Raw genomic sequence first — 12,046 nt, forward strand, 5'->3', positions numbered from 1 at the left:
TATGTTCGAGGATTTAAAGGAAAAGATGGGCATCATGGGCCAACAAATGGAGAATCTCACCAGAGAAATAGATACAGTTCATTGGGATCCTACAGCAGAAAAGACCAGTGAACTTGAGGATAAACCAAGAGAAATTATACAAACTAAGCACAGGGAGAAAAAAAATGAAGAATATGAGGAAAGCCTAAAAAAACTGTGGGACAATATCAAGTGGTAAAACATATGTAAATCTGGAGCTTCAGAAAGAGATGAGAAAGAAATTAGGGAAGAAAAATAAATGAAGAAAGGATAAAAATTTTTCCAAATATGATCAAAAATATTAATCCATAGATTCAACCTTTCAATGAACTATAAGAAAAATAGATAAAACCATACCTAGGGTCATCATGGCCGAATTGCTGAAAACAAAAGATCTGAGTGCAGCAGAGGAAAAAAAAGATACATTATTATGTACAGGGGAATAACATTAAAATGACTGCTGGCTTAACATAAAACAAATGCCAACTAAAACACAACAGAATGACATCTTAGTCCATTCGGGCTGCTATAATAAAATACTGAACACTGGGTAGCATATAAACAACAGAAATTTACTTCTCACAGTTCTAGAGGCTAAGTTCAGCATCAGAGCACCAGCAGATTTGGTGTCTAACAAGGGCCTGTGATAGGGTTTGGCTGTGTCCCCACCCAAATCTCATCTTGAATTTGCAGTTCCCATAATCCCCACAAGTCATGGAAGGGGCCCGGTGGGAGGTAATTAAATCATGGGGGTGGTTACCCTCATGCTATTCTTTTATAGTGAGTTGAGTTCTCATGAGATCTGATGGTTTTATAAGAGGCTTTTCCCCCTTTTGCTCAGCACTTCTCCTTGCTGCCACCATATGAAGTAGGACATATTTGCTTCCCCTTCCATCATGATTTGAAAGTTTCCTGAGGCCTCTCCAGCTCTGCAGAACTGTGAGTCAATTAAACCTCTCCTTTATAAATTACCCAGTCTCAGGTATGTCTTTATTAGTAGTGTGAGAACAAACCAATACAACCTGTTTCCTGGCTCATAAATGACACCTTCTTGCCATGTCCTTGCATGGTGGAAGAGGCAAGGGTCACTCTGGGGCCTCTTTTATAAGGGCACAAATCCCATTCATGAGGGATGTGCTTCATTAACTAATCACCTCCACAAGGACCCATCTTTTAATACCATCATCTTTGGGGTAAGGCTTTCAACACATGAATTTTTGGGAGACACAAACTCAGACCATAGTAAATGACATCATTAAAGCACTAAAAGAAAAAATCATCCGCCAAGCTAGAATTCTACATCTCAGCAAAAATATCCTTTATAAAGGGTAAACAAAAAGTTGGAAGAAGTCATCCATCACCAGGAGACCTTCACAACAAGAAATGGTAAGTAAAGTGTTTCAGGCTGAAAAGAAATGATATCAGATGGAAACCTGGATCTACACAAAGGAATAAAGAATGTTGGAACTGGCAAATACAGGGGTAAATATAAAAGACTTTTTTGTTTCTTATTTTCTTTAAGAGAAAATTGGCTGCTTAACGCATTGTGAGCTTACACCATATGTAGATGTAAACTGTCAAGAAGTAAATGGAGAAATAGTTCTGTAAGTTCTAACGTTATATATAAAACAGCATAAAATTAATCCTGTGAAAAGGATGCATATTGTAGTCTCTAGAGGTTACCACAAAACAATATAAGACAAACAGCAAAGCTAAGAATAAAATAGATAAGTTAAATGCTAAGAAATAGTTAATTAATCCAAAAGGAGAGGAGGATAAAGAATAACAAACATGTGGGATAAATGGGATAAATAGAAAACAGTAAGATGGTAGACTTAAATCCAATCCCAGGACGGATTACATACATTTAAACAGACTAAGAACTTCAGTTAAAAGGTAGAGATTTTCAGACCCAACTACTTTGAAATATAAAGACCCTCTTTTTAAGTTTACTACACAACATACATTTTTATAGCTAATAGTAGCCATCTACTCCAAAAACTATGTGCAAATATGTGAAATGTCATTCGAATATCACCTGACAGTGGCTCCAGTATAATCCCTAGGGGAGGAACTGATGTGAGGGTAGTTAATAGCTGACAATAATTGGCACTTTACATTCATTAACTAATTTAATCTTCACCATGACCTTATGAGGAAGTCACTTCCATTGTACTCATTTTATATGGGAGGGGACTAATGCCCAGAGAATGTGATGTGCCCAAGTAACATGCTAGTGAGCTCAGGCTCTTAACTACTCTATGCTGCCTCTCTGCTGAAATTAATCACTGTACTGCATCACCTGAAAGATACTACATCAACAGAGAGGAGGTGTGCAACAACTGCAACAAGCAAAAAGCAAGAGCAAGAGCTGGTCATCAGCCTCCATCCTGACCCAGGGGAGGGGTGCCTGACCAGCAGTACTAATCATTGGCAGGTGTGTGGATGAGGAGACAGGTTCACCTCACTATCCTCATCTGAGAAAACTATCTAACAAGATTTTTTCCACAAACTCCTATTGCTTTAGTTCCAGGTGTCACTGAGCAGCCTTCTGATTATATTCTGATTTTGTTGGCAAAGGACGAAGGCCCTGACTAAGGCATGCAAATGTTCCAGGCTCTGTGGCAGTTAGCACTGTCATTAAAAAGAGTAAACTGGCATCTGACATATGTTTCAGACTCTCCTAAATTTATGAAACATGACTCAAGCTCCCCTGAGCTTTCTCATCTTCAGGTATAGGGTGAAAACAGGACTTCTAGTCCTGCAGATGTTTGAAAGTCCTGGATTAGAATGACTTCATCAAGGTTAAGTTCTCCCTGGAAGATGCACAAACACTCTGGGAGGCTGGGCCTGGGTGGTCAATCAGGCCCTCTAGACATTGGTCTAAACTATCTCATTCTAACTGCAATAAGGTAAGCCAAGAAGATACATTATAATAAATGCATGAGAAAGAATCTGTAAGCATGTTGTAGAGCATATAAATAAAAAGTTGCCAAGAAAATGAAATCCTTATTCATTAAATTTAACCAAATTATTCATCAAAGAACATTCCTTGAGGAAGGCCTCTGTAGAGTTTTATATTAATCATTCACTCCAAACAGTAAGAAAACTGACTTAAAAAAAAAATCCCTCAGAACCTTAAGGTGCCAGCAAGATAAAGATAGTCCATGAAGGCCAGGTGTGCCGAGTAAGCAACTGGCCAATAGAACAAGAGTCAACCAAAATGGATAAAGAAAGCAGTGAAGCCATATAACATCTCCATGCAAAACATGCATGCACAATACTCCTGGATTTGCTATAAAAGATTCACAAAAATAACTCTTCTCTGAAGAAATCCATGAAAATTACCTTTGCTTTAGAGGTAAACCTAAGCCTACTCACCAACCTTTCACTGATTCATTCAGCCACATTTTTGCACAACCCCTGACCCTTTCCCATCCTGTAGCTGATACTCTACAGTGCTTCTCAGATCGTATCTGACCTATCTGGAACACTCTCTCCTGACACCAGCCTTACTAGCTTCCTCATTATAGTCCAGTCTTGGCTCAAACACCTTGGTAAATATGCCTTCCCTGACCTCGATATGTGAAAGAGCACCTCCCAATCCCACCACTTTTTATCTTGTTACCCTGCATAATTTTTCTCCACTTATCACTAATGTATTTGCTGCCTGTCTCTCTTCAGTAAAGGAAGCTCCATGAGAGTAGAAATTTTGTGTTTTACTTTATGCTGTACTCATACAATTTAGAACAGTGCCTGGCAAGAGAATACAACATAAATACTTGCAATTCAAAGTCTAATAGGGAAGACAGGTCTAAGCTGACAGACCTCATAAAGCAAGGCAATGTGGTGGCATAAATGAGTCACAATGAGCTTGGCCCAGAAGAGGGAGAAACCATTCCTGGAGGAAGAGATGCAGAGCAGGTTGAGAAGGAAGGGTAGAAGCAGGGGCGTTCCAGCATGGAAATCATCATGTGAAAAGGCACAAGTCATAAAGGGTCATTCACACTTGAGGAGCCTCGTCTGGCTGCAAGAAGGTGAATGGTGAAAGTGACAGAAGAAAGACAAAGTGACAGAAGAAAGATAAGAGAACAGTGCACACACGCCAGGGCAATGAGTCACTGAGGGGTTTTAAGGTGAGAAACAGCATGGCCAGATTTGTTTTTTACAAAAGTAGAGATGCAGGGTGGATGGTGGGAAGAGGGACTCTGCAGTCTGGGAGACCATTTAGGAGATTCCTGCAAAAGTCTCCACAAAGGTCAAAGGTGCTAAAACTGCAGCAGCAGCATTGAGGATGGAAATAAAACAGATGTCTTGACTGGGTAAGAAGATCTCACTTTTTAACTCTCTCTCTCCACAAAAGTCTCCACAAAGGTCAATGGTGCTAAAACTACAGCAGCAGTGTTGAGGATGGAGATAAAATGTCTCGACTGGGTAAGAAGAACCCATTTTTCAAGTCAGTCTCTCTGTCTCTCTCTCTCTCTCTCTCTCTCCCCTTCCCTCCCTCCCCCACCCTCTCACTTTCTCACACACAGACACACACACACACACACACACACACACACACAACACAGACATATACACACACTCTCTCTAATACTTTCAGGTGTGACTATATTCAGAAACCAACTTACGTGATTAAATAAAAATTCATTCTGTTCCTCCTACAGCTCTGCTCTCTTCTGAATTAATATTATTTTTAGTCAGTCCTTTGCCCACAGTGTCCCTCAGCAGTGACAAGCTTAAATAAGCCCAAACACTGCCATCCAAGAGGAAAAGCCCATGGTTTCAACAAGACTCACTCCTCTAGGAGGAGATGCTATGTTTCTGTGGGCGAGCCTGAGCTGAATGTCCGCTGCTGCAACTGGAGATAGGGCCACTGCTCCACAAGACACAGAGGGGACCAAGGGGGCAGGCTAGTTCCTCAGGGCAAGCTTGAGCGCCGCTACCAGAAAACAGGGAATGGATGCTAGGCAGAAAATGGGGAATGGTCGCCCAGGGTGGAGTGCAATGGCGCAATCTTGGCTTACTGCAACCACAGCCTCCTGGGTTCAAGTTATTCTCCTGCCTCAGTCTCTCAAGTAACTGGGACTACAGGCATGTGCTACCATGCCTGGCTAATTTTTGTATTTTTAGTAGAGGCAGGGTTTTGCCATGTTGGCCAGGCTGGTCTCAAACTCCTGACCTCAAGTGATCCACCAGCCTTGGCCTCGCAAAGTGCTGGGATTATAAACATGAGCCATCAGGAAATGCAATCTACACTGTCAGTACTTTAGCAGAGTGTCCTATGAACAGAAAGACTCCACAGCTGTTGGCCAACAGGTAACTAACAACACCTACAGCAGCATTCACCTGCCAACAGACTGCTGCCAAATATTCTGGAGTTCTTCCTGACTTCACTCTTTCTCTGTCAAATCTGATGTGACAGCTCGTACTGCCGGTTATAACTTCAAACTTTGTCTAGAATCCAACCACATCACAATCTTCATAGTCACCAGCTTGGTCCAAGCCAGGACCTGGACTGCTTAGCCTCCTAACAAGGTCTCCCTGCTTCTGGCCTGGCTTTGACAATCTATTCTCCACACAGCAGTCCAAGAAATTCCAGTAAAATGCAGGTCAAAGAGAGGACGGCACTACACTGCCATCTCCTCCCACCAAGGGCATGAGTCAGCGCTGCTCTTAGCCTGGCTGGCCTTCCTGGGGCCCCTCCTACATCCCCACCCATCCTCGCCCATGCTTTTCTTCACATAGCCACCAGGCTCTACCTCAGGGTTTCTGCCCTTGCTTCTCGTATCCAGGATATTCTTTTCCTGAATTTCTTAAAGCCTCATTCCCTCCTTTACATCTCTATCCAAAGGTCACCCTATCTGTGAGACACTCCCTGAATGTCATTTGAAATTAAAGGCCCCTTGCCAGTATGATGGTTCATGCCTGTAATCCAGCACTTTGGGAGGCCAAGGCAGGTGGATCACTTGAGCCAAGGAGTTTGAGACCAGCCTGGGCAACATGGTCAAACCCTGTCTCTACTAAAAATACAAAAAATTATCCAGGAATGGCAGTGAATGCCTGTAGTCCCAGCTACTCAGAGTCTGAGGTGAGAGAATCACCTGAGCCCGGGAAGTCAAGGCTGCAATGAGTGGTAATGGCATCACTACATTCCAGCCTGGGTGACAGGAGTGAGACCGTATCAAAAAAATAAATAAAATAAAAATTACAAGTCCTCTTCCAACCCGGCTCTTTCCCCATAGTACTTACTGCCATTTGACCTATCTATCTATTTTCCTATTTGTTTGTCTGTCTCTCTGGAATGTAAGAGCAAGGATTTTGACTATTTTGTTTACTATTGTTCCAGCATATAGCAGTCGCACAAAAAATATCTTCCGAATGAATGAATATGTCCTCAAACCCTTTTTCTGGAAGCTGAGGGCAAACATGAACTACAGCAGAAAAAAAAAAATGTGGAAATCTTAATATGAAATTGTTTACACTTACTTGGCACAGCGTACCCAGTGTGTATGTCGATATAAGGAATACAGGAAGCGCTGGCGATACATGTTCCATACTTTTATGGATTTGTCCTCAGAAGCTGTAGCTAGAAACTGGCCATCAGCTGAAAAGTCTACACTTCGAACTGGAGCTGTATGAGCTTTAAATTCTGAGAACTTTCCTCTCCTAGAAATAAACAGTTTAATATTTATAACTCATTTGGTTTAATTATAGTTAATACTTAATCACAATACAAACTTCGAAACATGGAAAATAGTTTAAATAAAATGGTTTAACTCTTGTAAAACCTAACAAAAGTATGAAAAGGCTATGTTGTACTGTACTCTTCATCAACATTGAAATTTCCTTGAAATATTTCCTTGAAATTTCAGTGTTGAGAATTGAAGAGTAGAGAAAAAGAGAATGAAAAAAAGATGGAGAAAATAATGTGAGGCATTTGAAAAGTAGAAAGCCTTAAAACAGAAGCAGGCTAGACAGTGTTCGATTACAAGGTGATATGTGGTAAATGCTACTTTGTGTCAGTGTTCCCAGGTTCCCAAGGCATTTTCACCTTACACTGTATCCAGGACTTAGCAATTTTCCCATTTAGAAAATCATATTGACACTCAAGATGTTCTATGGGGAAAATTGTAATAAATGCTTGAAAAAAATCAGGCAACAGAATTTAGCTGGCCACAATATATTTCTCAGATGTTCAAATGTTCACGCTGATCTCCCATACACCTGCACCTCGTCCTGTATTTTGTTACCTTGGCTTGTCAGAGTGACATCGCCTGTGTCCAAGCCAGAAGCCTGGTATTCATACTCAACTCCTCCCCCTTCCTCTCCCACATCCAGTAAGTTAGCAAACCGTATCATCCTTACTTCCTAAATATCTTTCGAATCCTCCTCTTCTATGTCAGCTCTGCTTGCCTTAAGGTAGATATATCCTCAACATCCTTCACCTAGGTTATTGCAAAAGCCTCTTAACTGGTCTTCCTGCTCTAATCTTTTGTCCCCTTCTGGTCACCTACATATTGTGCTTATTACCTTGCTAAGAGTGTAACGCCAAGCATGTAAATCCTAGTGTAAATGTGTCACTGGCTCTTCTCCAAAAGAAAGCACAATGCCCAAAGGCTTTGGCGAGGCATCCTGCCACTACACTGAACTTTGTACTCAGAACAGTCACAGCACTTCAAACACACCCCTGCCTTTGCAATTATTGCTTTCTCAGGCTGGACTACTTCCTTCCCCCATCCCTAGGCCCCCTTGACCATGCCAGACAGGCTCCCTATCTGCTACAACGATTTTACTTCCTACACTGTACAGTGACTTTTTAAAGAACTATTTGTCTCCTCTTAAGCAGTACATTTTTGGAGAACAGGAATGATGATTTATTCATCTCTATAAGGCCACCATCTAGCAATATGTCAAGCACATAAAAAGAACTCAATACATGTTGAATTCCACTCAGAACAGTCAATAAAGGCTCTTAGACCCAACCTGGCTTACGCTTCCAGTGGTCAGTAGGGAGCAAAGGCGACTTTTATCATAAATTTCCATCACCTGACATATGATATTACTCATGAATAACTGAAATTAATATTAAACAAATATTAGGAGGGAGCATCCAGGGACTAGCTCAGTGAGGTTTTCAAGGGTGAATTTCGTGAGTGGAAATCAGAAGTATAGTTTGGCCTGAATCCAAGTATAATGTCTACAGAAAACAAAGAAAAGGCATCTGCAACGACCAGGAGGCTGAGAGACAGACTGTCAGTATCACCAAAATTTGCCCTGATTTTTAGCTCAGCATTCCACACTCCAGCAGGCTGTCCTCTTTGCCACCTTTCTAAAAGTCTCTCCTCTCAGCTGTAGGCTAAACCAAGCACCGGATCCAGTCTCAACAGGAAACAGAAGAAACCAAGATAGGAGTGCCTTGTGTTTGTTGTGCTAGTGCCTAACTGGTTTCCAGTTCCTCATTTTGACTTAATATAGGCTCTCTGCCTCCTAAATATTTACTTTCCCTTTCAGCCAAATTCTCTTGACTGTTCACTGTGACGAACTCTGGGCCAGACTTGCTTTCAGACTTGCTCCTACCTATTCTTTTCTTATTTATTTTTTTGAGACGTGTTCTCTTTCTGTGACACAGGCTGGAATACAGTGGTGCAATCACTATTCACTGTGACTCAAACTCCTGTGCTCAAGAGATCCTCCTTCCTCAGCCTCCTGAGGAGCTAGGTGTGTATCACCATGCCCAGCTAATTTTATTTTTTATAGAAACAGGGTTTCACTATATTGCCCAAGCTGGTCTTGAACTTTTGGCCTCAAGTGATCCTCCTGCGTCAGGCTCCCAAAGTGCTGGAATTACAGGTGTAAGCCATGCCACCTTCCTCTTCCTACTCTTTCTTAGCCTTCTGATCACCAGCTGTGGTGTGTATCTGTAAATATGGCTGCCAATACTCATCTCATCCCTGTACATGCATGTCTCTCCGCTTCACATGGGGTGGAATCTGTTTATTTCTCCTCCCTTTGAATCTGGGCTGGTGTTGTGACTTTACTTTGAGGAACAGAACGTGGCAGAAGTGACGTTTCAAGTTTCGGGCCTAGTCCTTAAATGGTCTAGCAGCTTCTGATTTGATTCTCCAGACAACCCAGAAAATCGTGACAAATCATTGTTTCTGAACTAACATACTAAGGTTTTAGGACAATCATACAGCAAGAGATAACTGACACATCATCTGCCTTCCTGTTGCCACAATCCACCATTATTGGTCTGGCCCTACTGTGACATGATTTAGTAAGAGAAACCAGGGACACCTACACAAGCCTAATCACTGTATTAAGATGAGCTATGACAAATTAATGATTCAGTGAGATTTCAGCTCATCTACCCTTATACAGTTTGTTCACGGAGATTTCCTTGAATTAGTAATGGGAGACTGAAGTTATGCTGTGCTGAAGATAGCAAAAAGGCTAGTTCTAAATTCCCAAAGCTAAGGATTTTGGAACATGCTTCTCCTCTCAGGCACCAAACCAGTTCCTTTTCCCTTAAAATTTCCTGCTACATTGCCATCCATTATAACATGTCACTCCTCTTCAACAGTTTTCACTACCATTGGAATAATAGATTTGTCAGCATAGAGTTCCCCCTGGGTGGTGGCAGAAAAAAATCACCCACTGGCATGGGAAGGCTGGCATGGGAAAGCCCATGAGCTTTCCTTTATTTGGGAGTGCCTGGGCCTGTTTAGCCACAGAGTACAAGTCAAATCCTGCCACAACAGTGTCAAGGAAAATGCTCAAATTATCTTTTTTTTTTTTTTCCAGACAGAGTTTTGCTCTGTCACCAGGCTGGAGTGCAGTGGTGTGATCTCGGTTCACTGCAAACTCCACCTCCCGGATTCAAGCAATTTCTCCTGCCTCAGCCCCACAGTAGCTGGGACTACAGGGGCATGCCACCACGCCCAGCTAATTTTTGTATTTTTAGTAGAGATGGGGTTTCACCACGTTGGCCAGGTGGTCTCGATCTCTTGACCTCGAGATCCGCTTGCCTAAGCCTCCCAAAATGCTGGGATTACCAGCATGAGCCACTGTGCCCAGCCAAAATCCTCAGATCTTTATCCTCTGAAGCAGTGGTACCCAGCCTTTTAGCACCAGAAACCAGTTTCATGGAAGACAATTTTTCCATGGGACCAGGGGGTTGGGGGGAAGGATGGATGATTTGGGGATGACTCAAGCACATACATTTATCAAGTACTTTATTTCTATTACTATTATTATTATTTAAGACAGAGTTTCACTCTTTTCTGCCCAGGCTGGGCAATGGCACAATCTTGGCTCACTGCAACCTCTGCCTCCTGGGTTCAAGCAATTCTCCTGCCTCAACCTCCCGAATAGCTGGGATTACAGGTGTGCGCCACCATGCCTGGCTAATTTTGTATTTTTAGTACAGACAGGGTTTCACCACATTGGCCAGGCTGGTCTCGAACTCCTGACCTCAGGTGATCCACCCTCATCAGCCTCCCAAAGTGCTGGGATTACAGGCATGAGCCACCACGCCCAGTCCTATTTCTGTTATTATTACATATTCACTATAATGTAGAATCAGTGGGAGCCCTGAACTTGTTTTCCTTCAACTAGTTGGTCCCACTTGGGGTGATGGGAGACAGTGACAGATCATCAGGCATGAGATTCTCATATGGAACGTGCAGCCTAGATCCCTTGCATGCACAGTTCACAATAGGATTTGTGCTCCTATGAGAATCGAATGCTTTCGCTGATCTGATAGGAAGCAGAGCTCTGTTGTGTGGCCTGGTTCCTAACAGGCCATGGACTGGTACTGGTTGGTGGCCCAGGGGTTGGGAACCTCTGCTCTGAAGTATTTATGGGGGGAAATAATATGATATGTAGAATTTGTTCTAAAAACACTCCGGGGGAAAAAGTGAGGGGAGGTGTAGATGAAACAAGATGGGCAGAATCCTGACAACTGCTGAAGCTGATTGATGGGAATATGGGGGCAGGGGAGTCATGCTATTCATTCTATTTTCATGTATGTTTGAAAATTTACATCCTTAAAGCTAATTTTGTATTTTTGGTAGAGTCAAGGTTTCATCATGTTGGCCAGGCTGGTCTCGAACTCCTGACCTCATGATCTGCCCGCCTCAGCCTCCCAAAGTGCTGGGATTACAGGTATGAGCCACCACGCCAGGCCAAGAAGACATAAATATGAGGAAAAAACTGTATGAATTAGTTTGACTTTACAAAAAAGGTAGCATGCCTTGTATGTGACTGAGACTAGTAGTTCAGATAGCAGTGCATGAGCAGCAGCCAGGCTCAGCTTTCTTTCACATTTCCAAATCCAAAACATAGCAAGTATTTATCTGTTTCTCTTACTTATCAGGAATCCAGAGTCTCACGGTTCTGTCTCGTGAGGCAGATGCCAATAAGTTTCCGTGTGGAGAAAACTGTACGCTGGTTACAACATCCTTGTGACCCACATATCTGTAAGCTCTAGCATGTGGCTTGAAATTCCATAGCATGAGAAAGGTATCCCAAGAAGCAGTAGCTATCAAGAAATAGAAGAACAAAACCATTGTTTGTTAAAATGCAAACATAGGTGTCTCTCATTACAATAAGCAGCATATCTAATAACAAGGCTTCCAGGTAATAGAGGGGCTGGAGGTTGTAAGGCTGACCAGGTAATAGCCAAATTACTTTTTTTTTTGAGATGGAGTCTCGCTCTGCTGCCAGGCTGGAGTGCAGTGGCGTGATCTCGGCTCACGGCAATCTCTGCATCCCAGGTTCAAGCAATTTTCCTGCCTCAGCCTCCCGAGTAGCTAGGACTACAGGTACACACCACCATGCCCGGCTAACTTTTTTGTATTTTAGTAGAGACGGGGGTTTCACCATGTAGGCCAGGATGGTCTGAATCTCCTGACCTCGTGATCCGTCTGCCTCAGCCTTCCAAAGTACTGGGATTACAGGCGTGAGCCACCACACCCGGCCCCCAAATTACTTTTTAAAGGTACTCAAAACTACATGACTA

At 42.6% G+C, this 12,046-nt stretch overlaps 1 protein-coding gene across 9 annotated transcripts in view; it reads right to left on the reverse strand.

Moving 5' to 3' along the window:
* The window catches only part of POC1B (POC1 centriolar protein B), a 93,360-nt gene that overhangs the window by 55,756 nt on the left and 25,558 nt on the right, over positions 1-12,046 (reverse strand). For 8 of the 9 annotated variants that reach the window (XR_004274828.1, XR_004274835.1, XR_004274834.1 and 5 more), the window contains 2 exons: positions 11,395-11,566; positions 6,511-6,690 (listed from right to left, as the gene is read on the reverse strand). Coding sequence is in view for 6 of the 9 variants with exons in the window: in XM_032297274.1 (XP_032153165.1) it covers positions 6,511-6,690; positions 11,395-11,566 (352 nt within the window). In the remaining 3 variants the exon portion in view is untranslated. The remainder of the gene's footprint in view (positions 1-6,510; positions 6,691-11,394; positions 11,567-12,046) is intronic. The other variant, XM_032297259.1, reaches the window with a different exon arrangement.

This window comes from Sapajus apella, unplaced genomic scaffold, assembly GCF_009761245.1.
Source record: "Sapajus apella isolate SASKATOON/1434 unplaced genomic scaffold, GSC_monkey_1.0 scaffold2, whole genome shotgun sequence".
NCBI classification, from domain to species: domain Eukaryota; kingdom Metazoa; phylum Chordata; class Mammalia; order Primates; family Cebidae; genus Sapajus; species Sapajus apella.